Source organism: Phaseolus vulgaris, chromosome 7 (assembly GCF_000499845.2).
Source record: "Phaseolus vulgaris cultivar G19833 chromosome 7, P. vulgaris v2.0, whole genome shotgun sequence".
Classification (NCBI taxonomy): Eukaryota; Viridiplantae; Streptophyta; class Magnoliopsida; order Fabales; family Fabaceae; genus Phaseolus; species Phaseolus vulgaris.
The window spans coordinates 38,454,674-38,481,471 of record NC_023753.2 but is presented as its reverse complement, the minus strand read 5'-3'; the positions used below and the strand labels follow the sequence as shown (position 1 = coordinate 38,481,471).

The window sequence follows — 26,798 nt, the reverse complement described above, 5'->3', positions numbered from 1 at the left end:
TTGGGAATTATCTTTCGATTATGAGATGAAGAGTTCTCTGAAGTTGAGATTATGTAGTTGGTTTTATTCTTAGTAGCAGCTCCCCTAGTCAGAGATGAATGCGATCATTACATTAATAATTCAATCTTTGTTATTCTTTTAAATAATCATAATTTTCATGGGCTTTGTATTGTAGGGAGCTAAATATTTCATTTGGTGGGCTACTGATGCTGTTGAAGGGAGATACTTCTCATTGCAACAAGTTTGAACTTGATCAGAGGTTGTATCTTCTTATTAGGAAAGTCTGAAAATTGTATTTAAAAAAGAAAGGAGGATGTGAATCCTTGTTGTGGCAAAAACAAGCAGCTACTTCCAACTACATCTTTCAGTACTTTAACTCTACCCAACTTTAAAAACCCAAATATTTGGTGATTTGGTTGCAACTCTGATTTTGTCATATCCCTTTTTTTTGCTTCTGTTATTTTAACACTCACCATTTCTTCTCCCTTTATATTTTCTTGTATTTCTTTCACATCCATTTCTCTCTGCAGGTATTTTACATCCCTGCTTCGGGTGTTTGAACTATTGTATGACTATACTCATTCACCTGATTCACGTCTTTAATCTAACTACTGTTTAGATATTTGTCTTTACAAAATAAGGGTTTGGACAGAAAAGGTTTAATAAATAAGGCACATCTTACTCCATATCAACTTATCTAAGTCTTTGCATTTCATATTTGTCTATCTAGATCTATTTGCATTTCATGTTTGCTTTAGGTCATTTGCATAAGTCTTCTGCATTTTATATCAGCTTATTTAAGCCATTTCCTTTTGTGTAGGTCTATCTAGGCATCTTAATATTATTTGTGCCAATTAAGAGAGTATTTTCTGTAAGCTTGTAGAAACTCTCTCTAGTGTACTTTCTCTAAAACAAAAAATTTAAATTAAGCTTAAAAAGAAAAAAAAAACATTTTTAAATTAAATGTGATTTTATTTTAATCTTGTAATTTAAAAATAATTATATATCTTTTTATATAATTATCATTTTTAAGGAAAAAGTAGGGAGATAATTGATTGCATAAAATAATTCTAAATTTATTGAATTTTAATTTTTTATACAATATTTCAATTATCACTAAATATAAAAATCCTTTTAATATTTAAAAGTATTTAATAGTTAAAAGAAATTTCAACACATTGATTAAAAAAATAACAACATAAAAGTCAATCAACAAACCTAATTGACATTCATCAAGATAAAGCTCCATAAACATTGACTAAGAAAAGAAAATTTTGAGTAATGTACATTATCATATATTGGCAAGAAAAGAATCTCAATAATGTCAAATAAAAAATAGCTTAAAAGAAATTCGACCTTGTCTAAATCAACGAAACATTAATTTTAGTTTAATCGATATTCCAACCTTATAATGTTTTGATCTCAATCGAGTACAAAGTGTCTCAACACTTTGATAATATATCAGTTTTAAAAATATATTAACATGTTATTTTATAATTTTATTTTAACACCTTTATTATTGAAATGAAATTTAATGTATTTTACCCATATGTTAGTAAATATTAAAAATATAGTATCACAATAATAAGTGTTAAAAATATACTACAACTATACTCATAAGAAAATTATTTAGTTTAATCAATAATAAAATATGGAGTATACTTTTAGTATTTTTTTAACTATAACTACACATTTTCTTTTACCAAATACAACTCACGAAAATAAAACAATACAACTATTTTTAGGTGCTTTAATTGATTCCAAATTAAATAAATTCACATTAAATGATAAGTTGTGTAATAATTTTGTCAAACCTTTCACATAACTATTTTTTTAAAAAAAATTTAAAAAAAAACTTTTAAGATAGTTTCTTCATTTAACTTATGTAGTTATTAATGGAAATTTGAATTCTAGGTTCTGAACACATCTCTTAGCATTGAACATCAACATTCACAATTTAAAAACACCAAATTTGTATCAAATATTGCTTGAAACAACACCAGTGCAATTCCTTCTCATGTAACCAACCATTTGCATGCATCTCGAACCCCTCTTCACATCTCACCCAAATTCATAAAACAAAAAAAAAAAGAATCATATTTTCTGTATTGTTCTTATCATGGGACTTGAGATAGTACCCATTGATTCAACTTTTGAAGACTATCAAACCCTATACGAAGAGTGGTTCAATTATGCTGATGCAGGTTCTCATTTCAACAACCTTTTTATCTTTATTTTTTTATCAGTGAATGATTCAACCAATATATAAACCTTTCAATCTTTGTTGTCTTTTACCATAATTCAAATCCTTTGCATAATTAATCACTAGTTTTCTAAGATTTTGTTTCATTCCATTCCTAAATGTCCAAAACAATAAAAAAGTTGAATTAGATTGAGTGAAAATAATTGTTAAGATTCTTTCTATTAACCTTCTTCATTTGTCATTCATGTGATTGATTTATGCAAAACTAAATGCATGTGATTTAAAATAATGGGAATATTCTGCATTTTTGGTGTTTTTCAGATGGAGATGGTCGCTTTACAGGGAAAGAAGCCATCAAGCTTTTTACCATGTCAAACTTGTCACGACAAGAATTAAAGCAGGTTTTGTATTTTATAGATTTATTTTATGCATATAAACAAAAAATTATATATTGACAAAGATGGTTTATTTATGGATTATTGAAATTTTAAGTGCATAACAATTTTACAGTGATTTGGTCACATCATGGATGCACTTTTTCATAATCATATTGAATAAATTACTTGAAACTTTTTCATCATTTAATCCAAAAACTATTATTGAATTTGGGAATTTAACTAACTATGATTATTATCATTACTAATGAGTATTTTAATGGGTATTTTTAAAAAGGGAAAAACTTATATTTTAATCATATTTAAAGTTTTGCTTTGGTAATATGTAATTCATTTAATAAGATATATATTAGCAATGAATGACCAAATATCATCACATAAAGAACTATAGGTAAGTATGCAAGTTTTATCCTTTTGAAAACTTTCAAATTTATGTAGGTAAAAGTTGATTAAATAGAAATCAATTTGTAGAGACCAAAATAATTAGTTGCAATATTAACTAAATTAGAGACCATTTTAAAAACTAAAACAAAAATTGGTTTCTAAATTAGTTTTTATTATTGTTAAATAGTTTATAAATTGGTATCTAATTAGCAACCAAGGTTTTAGAAACTAAATAATTGGTAGTCAAAACCTTGATTGCTAATTAGATACAAATTTAAAAAATAATAAAAACTAATTTAGAAATCAATTTTTCTTTTAGTTTCTAAAATGGTCTCTAATTTAGTTACTATTGCAGCTAATTATTTTGGTCTCTAAAAATTGGTTTCTATTTTATGATTTTATTGTGAGATAACATTTTTCTCTTAGATATGAAATTGTTTAAAATCAAATATGAGTTATTTATTTAAGTTACATTATTTGACATTATTTACATTTTTATTTTGATATTTGTTCTTTTTTTTTATAACTAATATTTTTCTTCCTTACTCTTTTTTTATTGAAATAAGGTATGGGCAATTGCAGATACAAAACGAGAAGGATATCTAGGTTTCAAAGAATTTGTCACTGCTATGCAGGTAAAAAAAATAAGTTTTCTTTTAGAAAATATGTTTTTTAAGTTTAATTTTTACCAATATCCAAAACCTAATCCATTTAAATTGTAGCTGGTCTCTCTAGGACAATGTGGATACTCAATAACACATGATCTACTAACTAGTGATGGTAATTTTTGTTTTGCTTTCATGTTGTTTGGTTTATTATTTATGTTGTGTGCATCAATTGAAAATTTTCATTTTTAACTCATTAAATTCTATATTATAAAAGTTATTAACATGTGATTGACTTTTATTTCAGCCATGAAATATGCAAAACCACCCACAATGGAGGGTTTGGATGCATTAGTTGCAGTAAGTTTTTTTTTTTGTTGTTGTTGATTCTGTACATTAATTCATTGAGTGTGATGAGTGATCATTACATGATTTTGTTTATGCAGAAGAAAAAACGCAAACATAAAGATAAAGAATCAAGTGGTAATGTATACTACTTTTATTTTTTTATCCGTAATAAATAAATAAAATGACACTTTAAGGTGTTTCAACTCTTATACAAACACTTCAATTCAGAAATGTTCCAATCTTTATAAAAAAAAATGACTAAGACCAACTTGTTCAGAGATATTCATCTAACTCTATAAACCACCAAACTTAATCATGAAAGGAGTGTACTAGTTTCATTACTAAATGCATCTTTCACATTACCATTTTTCCTTTTTATTTCTTTACTTTTTATCAGTTTCACTCACTTATAGTCATGCAGTTAGTCCTCAGCCATCACCTGCAAGTAATTGGTTTTCTGCTAAATCAACAAAAGAGGTAAGCATTTTGTCACTTTGATAGGCACAGAATTAACATGATTTGAAAACAATTTGTTACTTTAAACAATAATTGGATGTTTGGCTAAAATTACTTACCAAGACCTAGCACTTGTATCATAGCTAGAAAGTCATATACTTATTTTTTTTAGTTGCTTAATATTGTTCATCTTTTGTTGCCTTAACTTTATAATATTGTTTAGATAAAGATTCACTCAAACATGCTAAACTTATGTGTGACTAGAGAAACAAATCAAGTGATTTTATTTATATTTGAATGTATTAGGTTTTTTCATTTTGGGTGTACAAATATTTTAGAAGATTTATTTGGAATATTAGTTAACTATTTTATGACTCTATATTGAAAATTAACCTAACAAGATTTAATCTATATTGAAGGCTATATTAAAGTTTTAATTTAAGATTAAGTTGTTATTTGGGGACTAAAGTCATCAATATACTTGTACAAGAACCTAAATTAATGTTAAGTTTTATTTACATTAAATAAAGGATATTTGTTGTAACAAAATGAAATTGTAAATATCTTAGTTTGGACCAACAAGTTATGGTGTTCTTTCTTTATTCTTCTAATGTATCTTCTAATATTTTTATATGTGTGTAAAAAAGAGGAATAAAGTGAGAATTATTTGTCATTTTCCCCTTTCATTCTCTTCTCAATATCTTTATTTTTTTAGCATATGTTGATAGGTGTCTGCATCTTCGGTGACATCAATTATAGATGGGTTGAAGAAACTTTACCTTCAAAAGTTGAAGCCTTTTAGAAGTTGCATACAATTATAACGATTTTGTCTCTCCATTATTGGTTAGTAGGTGATTCTATTTTTTTTTTTAACAAGAAATATAACTAGTTAGTTTTGTTGGAGATCTCACATCGACTAGAGATTAGAGTTTTTCATTGTATATAAGTGGGTGCAAACCTCAACCCTATGAGCCGGTTTTATGGGGTTGAGTTAGGCTTAAAGTCCACTTCGTAATATGGTATCAGAGCCATCTTGAGTCTATCCTAGCGAGTATTTGTTGGATCGCTATTGGACCACCCATAATATATAGTCTCACGCACGAGTTGGCACTCTCGACGTGAGGGGATGTGATGGAGATCCCACATCGACTAGAGATTAGAGTCTTTCTTAAAGTCCACTTCGTAATAAGTTTAGACTTAGTTTCAGTTGTTTACCCAGTCATGTAATATGAACACCATTTATATACGGAGAAGGATACAAAATGAAGATTTTTTTTTTATTGATTACTATTATTTCTTTATTACAGACAAATAGTGATTTTGATGCCAAACCTCTGATTTTACTTTTGGGTCAATACTCAACTGGAAAAACAACATTTATTAAACATATGCTTCAAAGTAGTTATCCAGGTAAGTGATTCTTGAACCTCAACTCCTATGTGTATAATGTGTATGTGAGATTGTTCATTCTAGTTATGCACTTCATGTTACTTATTTGTTTTACTTACAATTTTCATTAGGTGCTCATATTGGACCAGAGCCAACAACTGATAGATTTGTTGTTGTCATGGTAGGTTAATCTACATTAGTATGTATATGAAATTTGAATGTGAATATTTAAATGATTCAACATCTTTGAATAGTTTTGTTCAAATAAAATGAGAAAGATATTACTAATATACAAATTATGTGAAACAAAATCATTCAAATAGATTGAATGGAGTTAGAGAAATAAGACTTCAAATGAACTTGGATGTTTGACATGTAAGTATAAAAATGTAGTTGGGTGTTTGATATCTTCAAATGTTGGTTATCTTGGAAAATTAGTTATTGCTTTAGTTTTAAAGAGTTAATGGTGGTTCTCTTTGTATAGTCTGGGCCAGATGAAAGAAGCATTCCTGGTAACACTGTTGCTGTTCAAGCAGACATGCCATTTAGTGGTCTTACTACATTCGGCACATCATTTTTGTCCAAATTTGAGTGTTCTCAAATGCCTCATCCTGTAAGAGTCTTTTATACCTAATTAAAACAAAATTAAGAAATATTTTGATAGCATTTAAAACTCACCTCTCTCATTTCGTATCAATTGTTCAGTTATTGGATTACATTACATTTGTTGATAGCCCTGGAGTTTTATCCGGAGAAAAACAAAGGACACATAGACAATATGACTTTACAGGTGTAACATCGTGGTTTGCTGCTAAATGTGATTTGATACTCCTTTTGTTTGATCCTCACAAACTTGATGTTAGCGATGAGTTTAAGCGTGTGATATCATCTCTACGAGGACATGATGACAAAATTAGAGTGGTCTTAAACAAAGCAGACCAAGTTGATCCTCAACAAGTAAAAACATATATTGCTGATATTTTAATTATACTTAATTTGACAATTTCATTGATTAGAAAATTTAACCTATGTTTTGTATGATTGAATGTTGCAGCTGATGAGAATATATGGTGCATTAATGTGGTCACTTGGGAAGGTATTGAATGTTCCTGAAGTTATGCGTGTATATATTGGGTAAGTCACTTTGTAATATTTATGCACTCTCTTATGGACCTCTAAATAATATTTTTTCTTTACATTGAGAATTAGTTTATGATATGTCATGAAGTTACATATTTGTTATTTTTACTAAGTGGAAGAATTTTTTCTTTGATTTTACTTTTTACACGGCACACATTCTTGTATAATTTAGATTTGGTCACACTTTGATTGTTATATAAAATTGCATTGTTCTTTTATTGTGTTTAAACAATTTTGGCAGTTCGTTCAACGATAAGTTTGTACACGATTCTATTAGTGGTCCACTTGGTAATGAATTGTTCCAGAAAGAACAAGATGACCTTCTCTCAGACCTGAAAGATATACCAAAGAAGGCTTGCGACCGTAAGGTAAGTTTTATTCGTACTTTTTCTACTAATTCATATGTACTTGTCATTGTTAAACACTATTTCTATGAAAAAATATTGACAAATAGTTTGTTTACAAATTAAAGAATACCATTCTCATCATATAAGAGAAGCATATGTTTCTTCAAAATCTACTTTCATAGTTATGTATTGATAATTTTTCCTCTTTATTTTACCTATCACTTCATTGGTCACCATTACATCCTCTAATAATCCTCTTCTCTCTAGAAAAGTGGATTGATTTTGATCTATGATTTTATGGAGAACTTTTTGTACTATCTTATCTTCAATATGAAATTTTTGGGGTTTTCAATTTTAAGAATTGGAATTATAATATAATATCCACTTTAATAATATGTGTTTTTACTTATACAAGGTTGACTTTTCTTATAAATTAATATTTTTTTTCATATTGTAGATCAATGAATTTGTAAAGAGAGCAAGGGATGTTGTGATACATGCATACATTATTAGCCATCTGAAGAAGCAAATGCCCACCATGATAGGAAAAGCTAAAGCTCAACAAAAGCTCATTGATAATTTGGATGTTGAATTTGGAAAGGTATGAATATATAAACTAAACCCAAATGCATGTACATTTATGATAACATTTGAAGATTAAAATGTTAATTAATGTTTGTAATCAGGTACAAAGGGAGTTTCATCTACCAGCTGGTGATTTTCCAGATGTTGAACAATTCAAAGAGAACTTGAGATCTTATAACATTGACAAATTTGAAAAATTGAATAAAAAGATGATAGATAAAGTGGATGATATGCTTGCCCATGATATTCCTAATCTCTTGAAGGCATTTAGAAATCCATATGGTTAAGTTTTATGAAGGAAGAAAATAATTCAAACAATAAAGTTTCAACATTTTTGTAAAATTATGCAATGGCTTCATCAACACACTTGTTTAGATGAAACTATGTAAGACATTTACTAATTTGTTGCCTTTTAATGAGTATAAGGGGATTTTGTTTATATAAAGATATTTATTTGTTAGACTTTTATATATTTATTGTTTTGATAAATTTAATGAAATACTTGTTACTAATATTTTAGCATAGTGAAAAGTCCAACAGTCATTTCTAATATCACTCAAAGAAATATTTTATTATTTGTTTTTCTAAGTTAAAAAAAATGTTTTCCAACCTTCATAAATTACAGTTGAATAGAAAAAAAATGTATATAAATTATTAGAAGCTGTCTTTTAAAAAAAAATGTTACTTCTAATAAAAACTAAAAAAATAATATACTTCAAAAATTAAAACAAAACAAAAAAATTACAGGAACTATTTTCAAATAAAGTGTATGGCAGAAACCTAAAACGTATTTAGAAAAAAATGAATATATTATAAAAAAAATCTGATATAGCAATTAACCAATATGAGCTTCTATTTGCGTCATTTAGCTCAAAATTTTGTACATTAAAATATGTTATCTGATAATATATTATACAATAAATTATATTTTTGTTCTTTTTAAGTTTTTTAATTTTAAAATACGCTATTTTCAGTTGATAAATCGGGTTTAAATAGCACATTTTAAATGCTATTAAATAATACTTTTAATCTAAGATATTGTATTTTAAAATTGGAGATACAATTTATCTTAAAGAAAATAAAAGTGAAATTCAAAAAATTTAACAGGAAATAAAAAAATATTTTATTCTAGTTTTTCATTCAATATGATTGCCACTAATTTAATTTCTGAATAAATTTTTGAAGATTACTCATTTCAATAGAAAATAGTTTATATGTTTGAGAAGTGATAAAAAAATAGCTCACACTAAGAATGATATCTTTAATTATTTTCTGTAAAATGTAATTAAAAAAAAAACTCTCATGAAATGAAAAATAAAATACAAATTTAAAAACCCATTATTATGTTCAAAGAATGGTTTATCTGAACTCGTCATTCGTTTTTTATAAATCATTCTTATACAATACATGAAACTCAGTTATGTGAAAGCACAAGACAATTCGAAAGATCATAATGTGTTCAATGTTATTCGAAAAGATCATAATGTTTTTATCCACTGCATAAATAAAAATAGTTTCATCCAATCACAGGCTTGGTTAAAACCAAATTCTCAAGGATATTAATCATGAGCAATCCAAATTAAATGCAACAATTTATGCAAAACATTCTTCTGATCTCAAAATAACTCGAACTAATGAACTTCATTCTTCCAATCACAGAATATGCAATGGATCACAAACATCAAGGAACTGGTGCATTATGAAGCACAATTAATCAACCGTATAATATGCAGGGAAACAATATGTCAACTATGTTTCAAAACCAAAATTTCTAACCATTTTCTAATTAATAAACAGGTCTGGAAATCACATTCTAAGGCTCCACTGTTGTCACCTGTTGCCATTCACCGTCTACTGCTTCTTTCCACAATGTCACATTGTTGTTCCCATCAGCCACTGCCAGTATGTTTCCTGTCAGTGACCATGAGACCCTCCAAACAGGTGTCTTGAAATCATTCAAAACCTTGCCTTCCCACTGATCACCCTCTTTTGCTACGGTCCATATAACCACTTTACCATCCTGCGATGCACTGGCAATAGTAGATTTAGGTAGCCCTAAATTGGGTGCCCAAGCAACATCTCTAACCCAATCCGTGTGCATGTGAAGAGCAGGGAAGCAGTCCATCTTCCACAGTCCATTGTTGAGCTTCCATACTTTCACAGTATTATCACAGCCACCAGAGCACAGCTTTTGCACAGGATCAAGCAACCCTGAACCAACAAGGGCACCAGGTGCCATTGATGGTGCCCATGACACAGAAGTAACACCAACTGGGTGAGCCTGATCAATCCCTGCAGTGTCCCAGCCACCATCTGCTCTTGCAGTGAAAACAGATACATTCCCATCAGATGAGCCACAAGCCAAGCAGAGACCCAACTCGTGGGGCGCCCAAGCAATAGAATTCACAGATGATTTGTGCTCATCAAACACATGAGCTTGAGTCCATTCATTTTGGTTACCCTCCTTCCAAATAATAACACGGCCATCAAAGGAACACGATGCAAGCAGAGAACCGAACTTCGGGTGAGCCCATGCTACTTGCCAAACAGGTCCTTGGTGACCAGTCAATGTTGCTAGATGCTGAGAGGCCGTGTTGTTCACTCCAATTATCTTAATTGTGTGATCTGATGAAGCTGTTGCCAGTCTCTTACCATAGTAATCCATGGCAACATCATGGACCGTGTCTTGGTGACCCGTTTCAACCTTCTGAGAAGGCATATTTCTGCTATCAACACACACACACATACACAATGCAAACAGTTAGTTTCAAACAACAATTTGCAAGTGAAACTAATACTCTAAACTAAACTAAACCCTCTGTCAACTAGTCCCTTGCAATGCAGAAAAGGCAAAGAAAATATCAAGAAACTACTCAAACTTCAACAGTTCATTATACATAGTAATAATCCATCAACAAAAACATAATACCCATAAGATAAACCCTATTCACAAGCTGATGAAAAGTGAAAAGCCCAGCCAAAGGTTCTAAATATCACACAAATATTCATTGAATTTCGCATTGAAGAAAGTGAAACGCAATTATGAGTAAATCATTATCTAAAAATTATCATAGAATCACAAGCAATTGGCAAAATTAAAAACATCAAACCCTGTAAAAAGAACGAAAATTGGGGGGAAATGATTTATCTTTGAAAATAAACCGCAAATGGGGTGAAATGAGGAAATTGTCACAAAAAAAGAGAGATGAATCCAATAAATATGAAGAATCGCAAAATGGTACGGAATCATAAGATTGAAGTTGAAATTTCAATAGATCGAGAGAGAAAGAGAGAGGATAAAACAGGGACCTGAGAAAAAGACAGAGAAAGTGAGGAAGCCAAAGGTGATTGCCGGAGCTACCGTGGACGGTGGCGCGATAGAGTGGTCCGGTGAGTGTAAGATTAGATCTTACGAGGAAATTGAGAATGGAGAACTGAATTCCTTATTACATATCTATATCATTAATAAAATATTTACATACAAAAAAATACATAATTTATAACTTTCATGTGATTTTTTAATAAGTAAAAAATAATGTATTTATTTAATTAAATAAATAACTAAATATTTTTTTATTTTAAAATAATTAAATATTTTTTAAATAAGGTTACATAATTATTTTAATATTATTTTTATACAACTATATATATATATATATATAGATATAATAAAAATATGAATAAACATAAAAGCTCCTAACAAATATACAATCAAATATTTTTTAACAGAAGATTAAGATGTTTTATTTGTTTCTGATTTTAATTTATAAATTCTTTTTTTCATAATTACACAAATGATGTTTTTTACATTTAACTTCTGTCAAATTCTAATAAAACTATAAATTTAAATTAATTAAATAAAACTACTAATAGTTGTTTTGAGTTGTGTGTTCAATTTTAGTAATGAGAATAGAGCATCATAGCCACTTAAAAATATCGTCCTTGATAAAGGCTAAAAACCAATATTTTAATATTATTTTTTATAATATTTGAATACTTACAATTTTTATACGTTTTTATTTATTTGTTTCTTTAATTTTAATTTTAAGATTAGATAAGCTTTTTATCTTAATATTGTGAGCATTTTTTTCAATTTTGTCTCACTTTTTTTAATATTCTCAATTTAATCATAATTCTTTTAAAAATAATAAGTTAACAGAATTTTTTGTCAATTTTATAGTCACAATAGTATTATAAGTCAAATGTTATTTGGTATTGATATTATGTCTTACTTTCCTCAATAAGTCAATTTTGATTTCCTCAATAAGTGAACTTTTGATTAATGATGTGTCATACATTGTTCTTGAAAATTTTCAAAATAATATGACCAAATTGAAAAACTCATTATAAGATTGGGATTAAAAAAAACTTACTTATCCTAATTTTAATTATTTTTATTATATTTTTATGTTTTTTATTGTTTTATTTTTTTAAGGTGAGAAGAACAATTCTTGCAAAGTGAAATTTAGAGAGCTTTCAAATTCATAGATCGTTGAATTAACTGCATAATAAAATTGTTGGATTGATAATGAATGAATTTCATGAAAAAGTGAAACCATTCTCTAAATTCTCTTTGTTTGAACTATCTCATCTATATCTTTATCATTATTTTTATTAAAGTCTTTTAGTTATTGCATGTCTTTTATTTTCAATTTCTAAAACCCTATAATTTATTTTTCTCTCCAAGTAGTTATATAACAAGTTTTTATTTATATGATATTTGGATTTTTGTCCATTGCTTGCAACAATTATGAAAATGAAAATGCTAATGAGTTTTTAATTATGCATAGTAATAAGTTTTGTCACTCTAAAGTCAAACATATTATGAAAATGCTTATATCACTCTAACTTCTATTTAACGTGGGTATATCGTTTCTTGATATTATAAATCTCAATAATAGTTAAAAAAATAAATAAATTACAGTAACATTGTTAACCATTACATGCAAAAAAAATAATAAAAAAAGGAAAATTATATAATTTAAAGGATAATGAAGTAGAGAGTATAATTTTAGATTTTTAACCATATCAATACTTTATAACTATTTTTGGATTCCAAATTAAATCAATTCACATTAAATAATAATAAGTCGTGTAATAATTTTATCAACCCATTCTTATACTAATTTTAAGAAAACTTTCAACATGATTTCCTCTTTTAACGTGTTCAGGTGTAGTTATTAATGGAAATTCCAATTCTAGATTCAACCAGTTCTTTAGCACTTAACATCAATATTCACAATATAAAAGCTCCAAATTTGTGTCATGTATGGTTTGCAACAACGTCAATGGAATAACCATCCCTCTGCAAGCATATGGAACCCCTCTTTATATCTTACTCAAAATCGTAAAAGGAAAATAGAAATCAATTTTCTAAATTGTTCTTATCATGGAACTTGCTATAGTACCAGTCGATTCAAGTTTCAAAGATAATCAAACCCTATATGAGGAGTGGTTCAATTATGCAGATTCAGGTTGTTATTTGAACAAAATTTTCCATTTTTCATCGCATTCTATGATGATTGAAATTCACATGGTGTTACTTGTTTTTTCATGTTTTTATTCATACATTCTTTTAGGGTTTTGTTTCATTATAAATTTGCAAAATAATAAAATGTTGAATTAGTTTAAAATTCTTTCCTTTAACCTCTTTGTCATTTATGTTATTACTTTATGCAAAATAGATTTGTTCTTCTGTAAATGATTGGATTATTATGCATTTTGGTGTGTTCAGATGGGGATGGTCGTTTTACGGGACATGAAGCCATCAAGTTTTTTACTATGTCAAACTTGTCACGACAAGAACTGAAACAGGTTTTCTGCTTTATAAATTTGTTCTATGCATATGAACAAGGAGTAGAAATTAATATAAAAAATGTATTTATGGATTAAGAAGGCACAACATATTTAGTAGGAAGCCAATTTAAATTGATTCGTCTTGTATTTGACCTACAAAATATAGGTTAGGTTGTCACACCCCGCATAGAATATGTAGGTTGATTTTACTAACACGTCTCATATAAGGGTTGATCATTAATCTAAGTGTCAATCCACATAAGAAATATTTTAAAAAAAAAAATGACTAAAAAACAATTTTTTAAATATTTTTTTTTAATTTTTTATTTAGATGAATTAGATAAATGGTCTTACAATATTATTCTCGTGACACATGCGTAATTAGATGAGTAAAGATTTTAGAATGTGAAATATGAGGTTGCATGAAGAAAATATGAGATTGCAGAAAAAAAACCTTTTAAATTTTGAAGTTATCTAGATCATGCGGGTCAACCCGTCCCATCCCATGCGGGCTACAAATTATGTAGGGCAGACCAATAGATTGGAATATGCAGCTAGCCTTGCTTTAAATAAGAAGAAACAATATCATATAATTTAAATATAATTTAAAGTATGTTATAAGTTATGTATGTAAATTTTATCCTTTTTGAAACTTGGGATAAAAATGGACTATGATAGAATTTTCCCATTAGATGTGATATTGTATATATAAAAGATGAATTGTTTATTTAAGTTACATTATTTGATATTTTTTACAATCCTTCTTTTGATATATTTGTTTCTTCCTTGTAACTAATTTATTTCTTTATGGGTCCCTTTTTATCAAAATGAGATATGGGCCATTGCAGATTCAAAACGAGAAGGATATTTAGGTTTCAAAGAATTTGTGACTGCTATGCAGGTACAAAACCAAATCCTTAATATGTTTTTTGAGTTTAAGGTTTACATATTTCTAAACCCTAACTAACTCATTTTTAACTATAGCTTGTCTCTTTAGGACAATGTGGATACTCAATAACACATGATTTGCTAACTAGTGATGGTAGGTTTTGTTTTTTTTTTCATTGTTTGGTTTCTTAGTTATTTTTTTTTTTAATATCAATTAAAATTTTACATTTTCTTTTTTATCACTTGTTAAATTTATGTTATAGAAGTCACTAACATATGATTTACTTTTATTTCAGTTATGAGACATGTAAAACCACCCACAATGGATGGTTTGGATGCATTAGTTGCAGTAAGTACAACTATTTCACTAATTTTTTTTAAATAAAAACTAATTTTAGAGATCAAAATAATTATTATTTGACTAATTAAAGATCATTTTATAAATTAAAAAAAATATATTAGTATCTAAATTAGTTTCTATTATTAATAAAAATTTATAAAATAATTTATAAATTAGTATCTAACTTTTAGCTACCAAGATTTTAGTTACTTACTACTATATATTCTAAATTAGTCTCTATTAATCTTTCAGACTATTTTATAATCTAAATAAAATATTAGTAGCTACTTTAGATACTAATGTAGAAACTATTTTATAAATTTATATTAATAATATAAACTATTTCAGACACTAATAATATTTTGAATTCTAAAATAATACCTAATTTAATCAATATAGTGATTAATTATTTTTAATTTTTAATTTTTTTTTATGCTCATATTGTATATTCATTTAGTGAAATAACTTATTATTACATGGATTTGTTTGTGTAGAAGAAAAGACGCAAAAATAAAGATAAAGATTTGAGTGGTAATGTATGCTAATTCAATTAATATAAAGGATGTTATTCATATTGCTTTTGTCCTTTTTTATTTATTTATTTTTTCTTTTATCAAATTCACTTACTGGTAATAATGCAGTTAGTCCTCAACCATCACCTGCAAGTAATTGGTTTTTAGCAAAGTCGGTAAAAAAGGTAAGAATTTTTTACATGCAACTCTATAAAGTGCAAATATTTTTTTTCCTTAAACAAATATTTAAAAAAAAAATAAACAAAATATATTTCATGTAACAATATGACATGATAAATGTCTTAGTTTGGACTAAAAATTATGTTTTTTCTTTATCTATTATTCTGAATTTTCTTCTAACCTTATTATGGTTTAGGGTTTTTCTTTATCCTTCATCTTCTTCTAACTTTTTGAGAATATGTTTATAGGTGCCTTCTTCTTCAGTGACATCAATAGTAGATGGTTTGAAGAGGCTTTATCTTCAAAAGTTGAAGCCTTTAGAAGTTGCTTATCGTTATAATGATTTTGTATCTCCTTTATTGGTTAGTACTTGATTCTATTTTTTGCTTTGTTTGATTAAGAATACAAATAAATAGTCTAATTCAACTTCATTTGTTTACTGAATTATGTATACGTGGACAACACTACAAGGAAATCATGAAATAAAAATCAATTTTTAGAGATCAAAATAATTTACAATAAAAACTAAATTAGAGACCGTTTTAAAAACTAAATAAAAAATTGATTTCTAATTATTGTTGTTAAATAATTTTTAAAAATTTGTATCTAATTAGCAACCAAGGTTTTAGAGACCAAATTTAACCTTGGTAGCTAATTAGATACCAATTTTTAGAAACTATTTAACAATAATAGAAACTAATTTAGAAACCAATTTTTTATTTAGTTTCTAAAATGGTCTCTAATTTAGTTACTATTACAACTAATTATTTTGGTGTCTAAAAATTAGTTTCTATTTCATGATTTTCTTGTACAGCAGGATACAACTTAAGTTTTCTATGATTATTATTCTTTATGCATTACAGACAAGTTTTCTATGATTATTATTCTTTATGCATTACAGACAAATAGTGACTTTGATGCCAAACCTATGATTCTACTATTGGGTCAATATTCAACTGGAAAAACAACATTCATTAAACATATGCTTAGATCTAGTTATCCAGGCAAGTGATTCTCAACCTCAACCTCAAATTCTATGTGTAATATATATTTGAAATTGCTCACACTAATTATGTAATTTATATATTGATTTTGTTTTTTTTTTTTACTAATATTATTAGGATCTCACATTGGACCAGAGCCAACAACTGATAGGTTTGTTGTTGTTATGGTATGTGTCAAAGTGTTTCATCTGCATTATTATTTATATAGTTTTTGAATGTCTTTACGCTTATATATTCATTTTTATAATTTTTTAAATGATTCAACATATTTTAATAGTCTGGACCCGATGAAAGAAGCATTCCTGGAAACACTGTTGCTGTCCAAGCAGACATGCCATTTAGTGGTCTTACTACATTTGGCACATCATTTTTGTCCAAATTTGAGTGTTCTCAAATGCCTCATCCTGTAAGAGTCTTTTATACTTAATTAAAACAAAATCAAGAGATTTATTTTGTAGCATTTGAAACTTAACTCTCTCATTTTTCATATATTGTTCAAAGTTATTGGAGCACATTACATTTGTTGATAGTCCTGGAGTGTTATCCGGAGAAAAACAAAGGACACATAGACAATATGACTTTACAGGTGTAACATCATGGTTTGCCGCAAAATGTGATTTAATACTCCTTTTGTTTGATCCTCACAAACTTGATGTTAGCGATGAGTTTAAGCGTGTGATATCATCTCTACGAGGACATGATGACAAAATTAGAGTGGTCTTAAACAAAGCAGACCAAGTTGATCCTCAACAAGTAAAGACATATATTACTAATATTTTAATTTTACTAAATCTGACATAATTTCATTGAAGAAAAATTTGACCTATATTTTGTATGATTGAATTTTGCAGCTAATGAGAATATATGGTGCATTGATGTGGTCACTTGGAAAAGTATTGAATGTTCCTGAAGTCATGCGTGTATATATTGGGTATGCATCGACCTTTTAAAAAAACTTTTCTTTACATTAAGAATTAGTTCTTATTTTTTTTACATATTTTTAGTTTTTGGAATTTTTCACACGGAAGAGTTTTTTCTTTTGATTTTACTTTTTACATTGTACACATTCTTGTGTAATTTAGATTTTGCTACACTTTCTTCTCATTGATTATTATATAAAATTATCTTATTCTTATTTCTTTAACGTGTTTAAACTATTTTGGCAGTTCATTCAACGATAAATTTATGCATGATTCTATTAGTGGTCAACTTGGTGATGAATTGTTTCAAAAAGAACAAGATGACCTTCTCTCAGATTTGAAAGATATACCAAAGAAGGCTTGTGATCGGAAAGTGAGTATCATTTGTACATTTTATTATCTACTATCTTATTAAAATGGTTAACAAAACACTTCCAAATTATTTTGAAGTTTAACATTTAAAATTAAGAACTGGTTTGACAAAAATAAAATAAAAAAATTATTTACAAACTAAAAATAAGAAAAACTTCTATATAAATTTTATAATGAAACATATGAAAAGGAAAACATTTGTGGAACAAAACCAAGCTTCTCTCTACTTTCAACATTATTTTGTGGATACAAAAGTTCCCTACAATGTTTTCTTGAATTCTAGTATCAATTTAATCATTAATTGTGTTTTATTTATTGATGAAGATGATTAAATTAAGATAAAATTGGTGTATATTGCAGATCAATGAATTTGTAAAAAGAGCCAGGGCTGTTGTGATACATGCATACATTATTAGCCATCTGAAGAAGCAAATGCCCAGCATGATAGGAAAAGCTAAAGCTCAACAAAAGCTCATTGATAATTTGGATGTTGAATTTGGAAAGGTATGAATATATATATATATATATATATATATATATATATATATATATAAATTAAATTCAAATCACTATGAGAAAAAATATATTTTAACAAAGGTTATTAAGCGAAAGTTGATATAACCCTAAAAAATTTACGGAAGTTTTTAAACTCATGGTATTTTATGAAGGTTTTGAAATCTATAATATTTTACTGAGGTTTTTAAACTCATGGTATTTAACACGGTTTCTGAAAGGTTTTTCCTGAGATTTAAAAAATTTCCAAAAAATATGTTCCTGATAGATGATTTAGCGGGAAAAACTGCAATTCTGGATAAACGACTTGATAAAAGTTTTAACCCTAAATAATATAAAAATAAACATCTATTAAAATTATTTTTTTCTTTGTAGTAGTGAATGCATCTATATTTATGATAATATTTGAAAATTAAAATGTTAATTAATGTTTGTAATCAGGTACAAAGGGAGTTTCATCTACCAGCTGGTGATTTTCCAAATGTTGAACAATTCAAAGAGACTTTGAGTGGTTACAACATTGATAGGTTTGAGAAATTGAATAAAAAAATGATACAAACAGTGGATGATATGCTTGCCTATGATATTCCTAACCTATTGAAGGCATTCAGAAATCCCTATGGTTAAGTTTATGACCTGCATATTAATATTCAAATTTATATTAATATGCTTCACCATTTTTCCAAGAAAAAAAAATAAGTTATGCAATGGCTTCATAGATCAATATTTGTAAGACATGTACTAACATGATGATTTTTAATGATCAGAAGTGAATTTTTTGTTCAATCAAAATATATTATTCATGTTTGAATTATAAAAGATAAATGTTTAAATTGAAATCAAAAGTAGAATATACTTATATATAATAAATGTGTAAATAATAAAATTAGACATGTTTGTATGTACTATTTTATGTTGTATTTATAAAACATATTTTCAAGCTATTTCTATTTTTAAAAACTAAATTTAAGTTTTTATAATCTTTTATATATATATATATATATTATTTAATTGTTATATTAATTTTTATATATTTTTACATTATGTATTTATTATTAATATTATATTATATCTTAAAATATTTTTTGTTCAAAATTAAAATAAAATAAAAGGTATAATCTAATAATAAAAGTATTTAAAAATACTAAAAATAAAACAATTCTACCATATAACAATATTAATGTATTGAAGTATAATGTGAAAGAGTAAACTAAATATTATCAATAAAATAAATTATGTAGTATAAGAATTTCTATGTATTAACAATGGTAATAATAATAATAACAATAACAATAATAACTTTATTTTAAATCTTTGTCAATATCTTATAAAGTAAAAAAATTAAAATAATTTTTTTATCTTATATAAAAAATAATATATTATGTCTTATATAAAGTTAAACCAAAATTAATAAATATTTTAAGGATAAAATAAAGAAAACAAATATAAAAGTTAGATGCTATCTTTATTAAAAAAATATTAGTTGTAATATAAACTAAAAAAGTGATATCCATTAAGAATTAAAACAACAATAACAAAAAAAGTTAAAAATTACATAAACTATTTTCAAATGAATAATTTTACTAGGATCAGAAAAAAAGAATATTAGAAACATAAAAAAACATCCAAAGCAAAAATTACAGGATTATAAAAGTATATATCTGATATATTTGTTTTACATTAAAAATTCAAAAATTAGTTATTAATTAACCAATGTGTCATATAAGCTTCTATTTACATGCATGTCAACTTTCCTAAAAATTTTGATATTAAAATAGGATATATCTGTATTATACAATAAATTATATTTACATTTTTTGTTTTTAATTTTAAAATACTCTATTTTTAATTGTTAGAGTGGTTTAAATAATACTTTATAAATGCTAGTAGTAAGTAATACTTTTAAGCTAAAAGTGAAAAAAAAAATTATAAAAGGGGTGAATAAAGCTTAAATTTATAAGTGATGAGTAGAGTTTGTTTTTTTTTATAAATATTTCATAAAACAATAAAGAATGATAAAAAAAAAACAAATGATTTAGGATGATAATTTAATAGTCGAAAAGGGTTTTAAAAATATTTTCATAAACAAATTGTCAACAATTGTAGAGTAAGAGATAAAATAGATAAACAATTTAATATTTATACTATTTCATGCTAACACTCATTACATATGATTCTCCTTCACAAATTATAAAGAAATCTACTAATTAAATAAATGATTACGAGTCTTTTGCACAAACAATATGCAATGAATAATATTAATTAACTTCAAATTTCTTCTTTACTTGAAGCATAAATGGATACTAATTACATAAATTTATTAATACTATTTTTTATACAATTATATATTTTTTAAATTGTATTATTTTCTATTCTTAATTAATTATTCATAAAATAATAAACTAGAAAAAATAAATAATATTCTAATAATAATAATAATAATAATAAGTAATATATTTCCATTGGTTATAAGAAACTGTGTTCCATTTTCTCAGTTTCTTCCTTAGATCTCATCACCGGACAGCGCTTACTTGGGCCACCGTCCACGGCAGCTCCGGCAGCCACCTTTGGTTCTTTTGATTTCTCTGTCTTTGTCTCAGGTCCCTTCTCTATCCTCTCTCTTTCTCTCCCAATCTATTCAAATTTAAACTTCGATCTTCTGATCTCGTACCCATTTTGGGATTCTTCCTATTCATTAGAAACCTCTCTCTTTTGTTTGGGGCAATTTCCTCCCCTCCCTTTAAGTGATTTTCCCCATTTCTTTAGCTTGGAGCGGTTTATTTTCAAAGATGAACCATTTTCTCCCAATTTTTGCATTTTTTTACAGGGTTTGATGTTTTTAATTTTGCGAGTTGTTTGGGATTTTATGATCATTTATAGATAATGATTTACACGGAATTGTATTTTGGCTTTCTTCAATGCTAAACTCCATGTATATTTGTGTGAAATTTAAAACCTTTGGCTGGACTTTCACTCTTCATCAGCTTGTGAATATGGTTGCTTTTCAGTATTATGTTTTTCTTGATGGATTTGTTATTATGTATAGTGAATTGTTGTTTGCAGTTTGAGGAGTTGCTTGCTTGGAAAATGTTATATATTTGTGTATTTTGTATTAAATCTTGTGCTTATGCTTTTGTTATTCCTTCATGGTCTTTTATTTAAGATTTGTTTTGCCTTTTCTACATTGGAAGTGACTAGTTAACAGAGGGTTTAGTTTAGTTGATTAGTTTCACCTGCAAATTGTTGTTTGAAACTAACTATTTGCATTGTGTGTGTTGTTGATAGCAGAAATATGCCTTCTCAGAAGCTTGAAACAGGTCACCAAGACATGCTCTTTAAAAAAGAATCTCATAATTCTTAGGACGACCAGATGTGATGTTCATGACAACGATTAAAAGAAATATCATGTAGTATTTCATCTAGCTTTTTTCTTTTTGTTTAAAAGATGAAATAACTTAGTTTTTTTTAGAAGAAAAGGAAAAAAAGTAGCTTAAAAAAAATTAAGCGAAAGATGTTTTTTTGGTTAAAAATTTGTTTCTCTTCTCTCTCGAATCCCCATTGAAGGAAATTAAAATTGCTAAAAAAGCTTGTACTTTGCCTTTAAACATATTTTGATTTTTAACTTTAAATTAGTTTTGTAAAGAGAAAACTTTGAAATAGTTTTTTTTTTAAACAAATGGGCAAAAGGTAGCCTTAGAGAGATCAAATGAAAAATAAAAATGTATGGAAGCATTTACTAAAGAAAAAGTTTTACGAACATGTAGAAGTAGGGACTAAATGGCGTGGTTTAAAATCGTTGTTCTTAACAGTAAGATTGAGCATATAGAACAGTTTGGATATAAAATAAAACAGGATATGAAAGTATCAACTTTTCTATTTGTCTCCTAAAATTCACTGTGCCATTGACCTCAATCAATCAATATGTGCTTCAATTACATTTGAAATCTATGGCCTTTTGGATCTCAGAAGCAAAAAAATATAATATATTTTTATGTTATTTTTTTCCTTCTTTTCTTATCTTTGTCATTAATCACACACTTCATAAGCCAAAACAAGGTTTCAAATCTTGACCATTGTATGTTTTTCTAGTGGAATAGCTTAATAGGATGGAGTTCCACTAGATTTTAGGAATTTAGGTGTTGGGTTTCTTGACAATTAATCAGAATAGGTGGAAAAGGCAGATTTTGAAATTTTGATTTGTTGGTATTTACTATGTGTTGAAATTAATCCAATTTGTATTCTCAATAAATGATGATGATGATGATAATGTATGGAATAATGAAATGCAATGACGGGAGAGCTAGCAATGTTGTGCAGTAGATGATGAAAATTTTCCTTTATTATAGGAGAGCTAGAACATACTAAGTTATGAGGGTATAAGTAAAACAGAAATTTATAAATTGGAGGAGTATTTTTATTTGTGGTTTTGGTTTTACAAGGTTGAGATGAAAGAGTGTATGGTGATGTTTTTGTTTTTGACTCTTTTAGGTTTTATCAAGAATGGAATTGCCTACAGCTAATGTGGATCTTGGGCCTAAGAAGATTGAACATGAGAAAGAGGAAGGTCCCTTGTTACATTGTGATTTTTGTGACATAGAAGTAGTTCACAATCTGGCTCAAATGTTCATGCCAGGACTAGCCTGTGCCTGTGTTGATAACACAACAGGAGATCCCTTCAATACCCCTGGTTTTGTGGCTGTTGATTTGAGAAAGGAGATGATAGAATTTGTCACCCAAAAGAGTGAATTATTTGTTGCTGAGTCTATTATCTCTGAGGGTGGTCCTGATGGTGAAGCTTTGGAACACCCTTTTGATATTATTTCTTATTTTGTTGACGAGTTTGTTAATTCAAAGAGGAATTTGTGGAGCCAGTTTTCAGGGTGGTTGCTAAGTGACAAGAGAGAGGACAAAATAGATGATTTTATTCAGGAGATGGAAGTAAATGGTTTTTGGCCACTGGATAGAAGAGAAACACTTGCAAAAGATTTGCTCAAGAATGTTGACTTCAAGAGCTCATTTCATTGCAGTATGAGTTTTAACTCTGCCGAAGATCTTGCCAACCATGTTGATGCATGCGACTTCAGGACCGTGATATGCCAAAATGAGGGGTGCAATGTCAGATTCAGTGCTGGTCAATTGAAAGAGCATGATTCAACTTGTGATTTCAAGATAGTTCCATGTGAACAGAAGTGCACAGCTAACATCTTGAGACGTGAGATGGATAGACACTGCCTAACCGTTTGTCCACTAAAGCTTGTGAATTGCCCTTTCTCTGCCATAGGCTGTAGATCTACAACTGCACAAAGTATGATTAGAAAACATTGTTCAGATGATATTGAGTCTCACTTATTCCTAATGCTTAAAGGCATCCACCAGCCAGCGTCAAGCGAAGATCTTCAAAGACGTGTGGAGCAAATTGTACAGGTTAGTCAACAACACAAATGCTTTTTGCTTTTGGTTAGCAAACAAATTACGGGACTCAAATCCAGTACTGATAATTTTTTATTTAAAATTTTTTAACCAGTAAATTTTGTGCTTCAAAACATTATAAATACTTGAAATGGTTTCAATATAACTACTGAGGGAATACTACAAGAAAATTTATTCATTTATGAGTGAATGGGTGGTTGATTGAACTGAGTTGTTTTCTGAAGTATGGCCACCAATCTTTTTCCCACTTGCGCTCCTTTTTGTTTAATTAGTTGCACCTTTTTGTTTAATTAGTTGCAAACATCATTAAATAGTTTTCAAGGCTTTGTTTTCATTTTATACTTTTAAACGAGTTTCCAAATATCCTATTATTTATTCAGTTTCAAAGAGGTGTCTAGCCTAATGTGAGGAGGTGGAAAGTAGGTTAAAGTAATGCAAGTAGCTTTTGAGTGTAGAATTCTAGCTGTTAAATTTAAATTCTTTATGGTCATTTGCTCCCCCAATTTACCATTGTCGAAGCATGGTTGGCTCCTGTGGCCTTCAAAGTTGTTTCATTTCATATGTCTGTTGTCTGATAATGTCAAGCATAATTGAAATTTAGACCTACTTCACTTTTAAAGATACTCATGAGCAATAATGCACCACAGTTCGTTAGTTGGTAGGTATGTGTTCTGAAGTATATAAATTGGATAGAAAGTGTAGACCCTCTAAACAAAGGATAGAAGGTGTAGTTATAGCAATCATTTGATAATGTTGTCAATATTTGTTTTCAAACATGAGGGTAACTCTTACATTAAATATTTTAGTTGTGGCTATATGCTTTATTATATGAGTATTATATTACGTTTTACCTGTCTGTGAACATTCTTGTCAGAATTATGCTGCAGAATAATTCCTTGTTTTCAACATCTAACTCGTGTTCCCAATTTCTGTTGCATTTCCTTTCTATATTTTGCTCTATAGTCAGAAAATCTTTTTTAAGTAGAGAGGTGCCATTAAAAGTGTTTTGAGGGAATGAATTTGGTTTTTGACCTAAAATTAAGTCAATTTTATGGCCTTAGATCACCCCTTAATGGATTAAGAAATTGTAAACTTTGATTTTTATTTGCCATTTATCTTCCCATACTATTTGGGAAGAGGTAAGTAAATTTTTCTTGGTATTATCAATATTCAGACTTTTAGATTTCACATTGTAGACATCATCAAGAAGCAAATTAGCAGAGGCTAAGGATGTGAGATCTTTTAAAAGGATTGTCAAGGACCTTGAAGTTAAGCTAGGGTCTCTAGAAGTGAGTGCCGAAGAGAAAACTAGTACAGAAGAAGTTGCCAAAAATGAAGATCGAGAAGAAAATAGAACTTCTGCAGTAAATGGTGTCAATAAAGAGGATAGTGAACACAGAAAATGAAAAGCAAGGGTAGTGCATAACATAATCTGAGGATCAAGAAAAGGATTTGAAACAAGGGTAATACAAAATCATTTCTCAATAACAAAAGGATTATAAAGAGCATGTTGTAAGTATATAGCATTATATTGATTTTTCTTATTATAAGTTTTGGCATGATTCATTAATATGATTCTTGGGATACGATTCATTAGTATTACTTCTGGTTCACTGTCATTTCTCATGTAATTTTTCATACAATTATATGGATTGTTTTTGAGATTTTTGGTTATGCATTTGTAAAAATAATTTTGAATGAGAGTGATTATATAAAATCGATTTTAACTAAATGTGATTTTTGTTTGGATAATAAATATAAAAAGATAATTGACACATTATGTTGTTTAGATCTTGCGATAGAAATTGATTTTTAAATGTGTAATCATCAAAATGACTATTGACGTATAATTTTGAAATAGTAAATTAAATATTATAATAATATAACATTTAAATAAATGATATGATATAAAAGTATCTATGTAAAAAAAAATATATTTTCTATTATAGTCAATATCTTATAGAGTAAAAATTAAAATTAATTTTTGTTATCTTATATTAAAGAAATGATATATCATGTTTTATAAAAAAGTAAAAAAAAAAAAAATATATTTTAAAGATAAAATTGAAATAAATATAAAATGTTAGGATCTATCTTATTAAAAAATCATTACTTCTAAAAGAAACTAAAAGATTTTATATACTTAAGAATTAAAAAAATAACAAAAATTTTTTAAAAGGAAATTAATCTATTATAAACATAAATATGTGATATTTAAAGCATAAATATCTATATATGGTTGAAACCTAAAACATATTTAAAGCAAAAGTTAATATATTATTTAACGAATGTGTCATACGACCTTCTATTTGGCTCGATCTCAACTTTACTCAAAGTAATTAAAAATGTTATCTGATTATATTATACAATAAATTATATTATTTTACTTTTTTGTTTTTTAATTTCAAAATACACTATTTTTAGATGTTAAAGTGGTTTAAATAACACTATTTAAATGCTTTTAAATTTTAATCAGTCTAGTTTAAAATTAGAGATACAATTTATTTTAAAGAAACTAAAACTGAAATTCAAAATATTAACGGGAATTAAAACTAGATTTTACTCTATAGTTTTTTATTCAATAGTCATTGCCACTAATTTAGTTTCTAAATAATTTTTTAAAAATTACTTAGATATATAAAGTGAGAAGGAATCAAACAATCAAGTCATTGCCACTAATTTATTTTTTAAAAATTACTTAGATGCATATAAAGTGAGAAGGAATCAAACAATTAAGTCACACCAATAATATCTTTAATTAATTTCTTTAAAATGTATTTTTTAGAATATGAAAGTTTATATCACTTAAGTATTGCGAAAAATTATATCCATCTAAAATTATTTGATACTTTAATACTTCATGTATATTCATCAAAACTCACGTAATATATAGTCATTAGAATATATATATATATATATATATATATATAAAACAATATTAGTTTAATTACCATTTACTATTGTTTTTTTTATTTATTTGAAGAACAATCA

The 26,798-nt window shown here is 27.2% G+C and overlaps 4 protein-coding genes and 1 pseudogene across 10 annotated transcripts in view; 4 read left to right on the top strand and 1 right to left on the bottom strand.

Annotated features, from left to right (window-relative positions):
• Positions 1–422, top strand: part of LOC137830689 (DNA-directed RNA polymerases II, IV and V subunit 8B-like) — a 56,201-nt gene extending 55,779 nt beyond the window's left edge. For all 7 annotated transcript variants that reach the window (XM_068638159.1, XM_068638158.1, XM_068638157.1 and 4 more), the window contains one exon: positions 176–422. In XM_068638159.1, coding sequence (XP_068494260.1) covers positions 176–287 — 112 coding nt within the window. In that variant the 3' untranslated portion in view covers positions 288–422. The remainder of the gene's footprint in view (positions 1–175) is intronic.
• Positions 423–2,019: 1,597 nt separating this feature from the next.
• LOC137830688 (EH domain-containing protein 1-like) lies at positions 2,020–8,150 on the top strand (annotated as a pseudogene).
• Positions 8,151–9,474: 1,324 nt separating this feature from the next.
• Positions 9,475–11,319, bottom strand: LOC137830680 (protein transport protein SEC13 homolog B-like). Its single transcript, XM_068638145.1, has 2 exons — positions 11,162–11,319; positions 9,475–10,575 (listed from the first exon to the last, which is right to left on the bottom strand). Exon 2 carries the CDS (start codon positions 10,569–10,571, stop codon positions 9,666–9,668), a length of 906 nt encoding a protein of 301 aa, XP_068494246.1. The 5' UTR covers positions 10,572–10,575; positions 11,162–11,319; the 3' UTR covers positions 9,475–9,665.
• A 1,802-nt stretch (positions 11,320–13,121) lies between these two features.
• On the top strand, positions 13,122–19,320 carry LOC137830679 (EH domain-containing protein 1-like). Its single transcript, XM_068638144.1, has 16 exons — positions 13,122–13,326; positions 13,587–13,666; positions 14,481–14,549; positions 14,633–14,690; positions 14,833–14,885; positions 15,371–15,407; positions 15,518–15,573; positions 15,817–15,930; positions 16,470–16,572; positions 16,690–16,739; positions 16,850–16,978; positions 17,074–17,325; positions 17,424–17,503; positions 17,739–17,865; positions 18,225–18,368; positions 18,819–19,320. The coding sequence occupies exons 1-16, from the start codon at positions 13,242–13,244 to the stop codon at positions 19,002–19,004; spliced, it is 1,623 nt and encodes a 540-aa protein (XP_068494245.1). The 5' UTR covers positions 13,122–13,241; the 3' UTR covers positions 19,005–19,320.
• A 1,540-nt stretch (positions 19,321–20,860) lies between these two features.
• Positions 20,861–25,539, top strand: LOC137830678 (uncharacterized). Its single transcript, XM_068638143.1, has 4 exons — positions 20,861–20,977; positions 21,666–21,694; positions 22,866–23,801; positions 25,004–25,539. The coding sequence occupies exons 3-4, from the start codon at positions 22,878–22,880 to the stop codon at positions 25,211–25,213; spliced, it is 1,134 nt and encodes a 377-aa protein (XP_068494244.1). The 5' UTR covers positions 20,861–20,977; positions 21,666–21,694; positions 22,866–22,877; the 3' UTR covers positions 25,214–25,539.
• Positions 25,540–26,798: the final 1,259 nt, after the last annotated feature.

Bases quoted from the DNA above. Each gene is read 5' to 3' on its own strand.
- LOC137830679 (XM_068638144.1), top strand. From the start codon at position 13,242: ATGGAACTTGCTATAGTACCAGTCGATTCAAGTTTCAAAGATAATCAA. The intron at 13,667-14,480 runs GTTTTCTGCTTT...TATCAAAATGAG, and splicing joins CACGACAAGAACTGAAACAG to ATATGGGCCATTGCAGATTC. The intron at 15,408-15,517 runs GTAATGTATGCT...GTAATAATGCAG, and splicing joins TAAAGATAAAGATTTGAGTG to TTAGTCCTCAACCATCACCT.
- LOC137830680 (XM_068638145.1), bottom strand. From the start codon at position 10,571: ATGCCTTCTCAGAAGGTTGAAACGGGTCACCAAGACACGGTCCATGAT.
- LOC137830678 (XM_068638143.1), top strand. From the start codon at position 22,878: ATGGAATTGCCTACAGCTAATGTGGATCTTGGGCCTAAGAAGATTGAA. The intron at 23,802-25,003 runs GTTAGTCAACAA...TTCACATTGTAG, and splicing joins GTGTGGAGCAAATTGTACAG to ACATCATCAAGAAGCAAATT.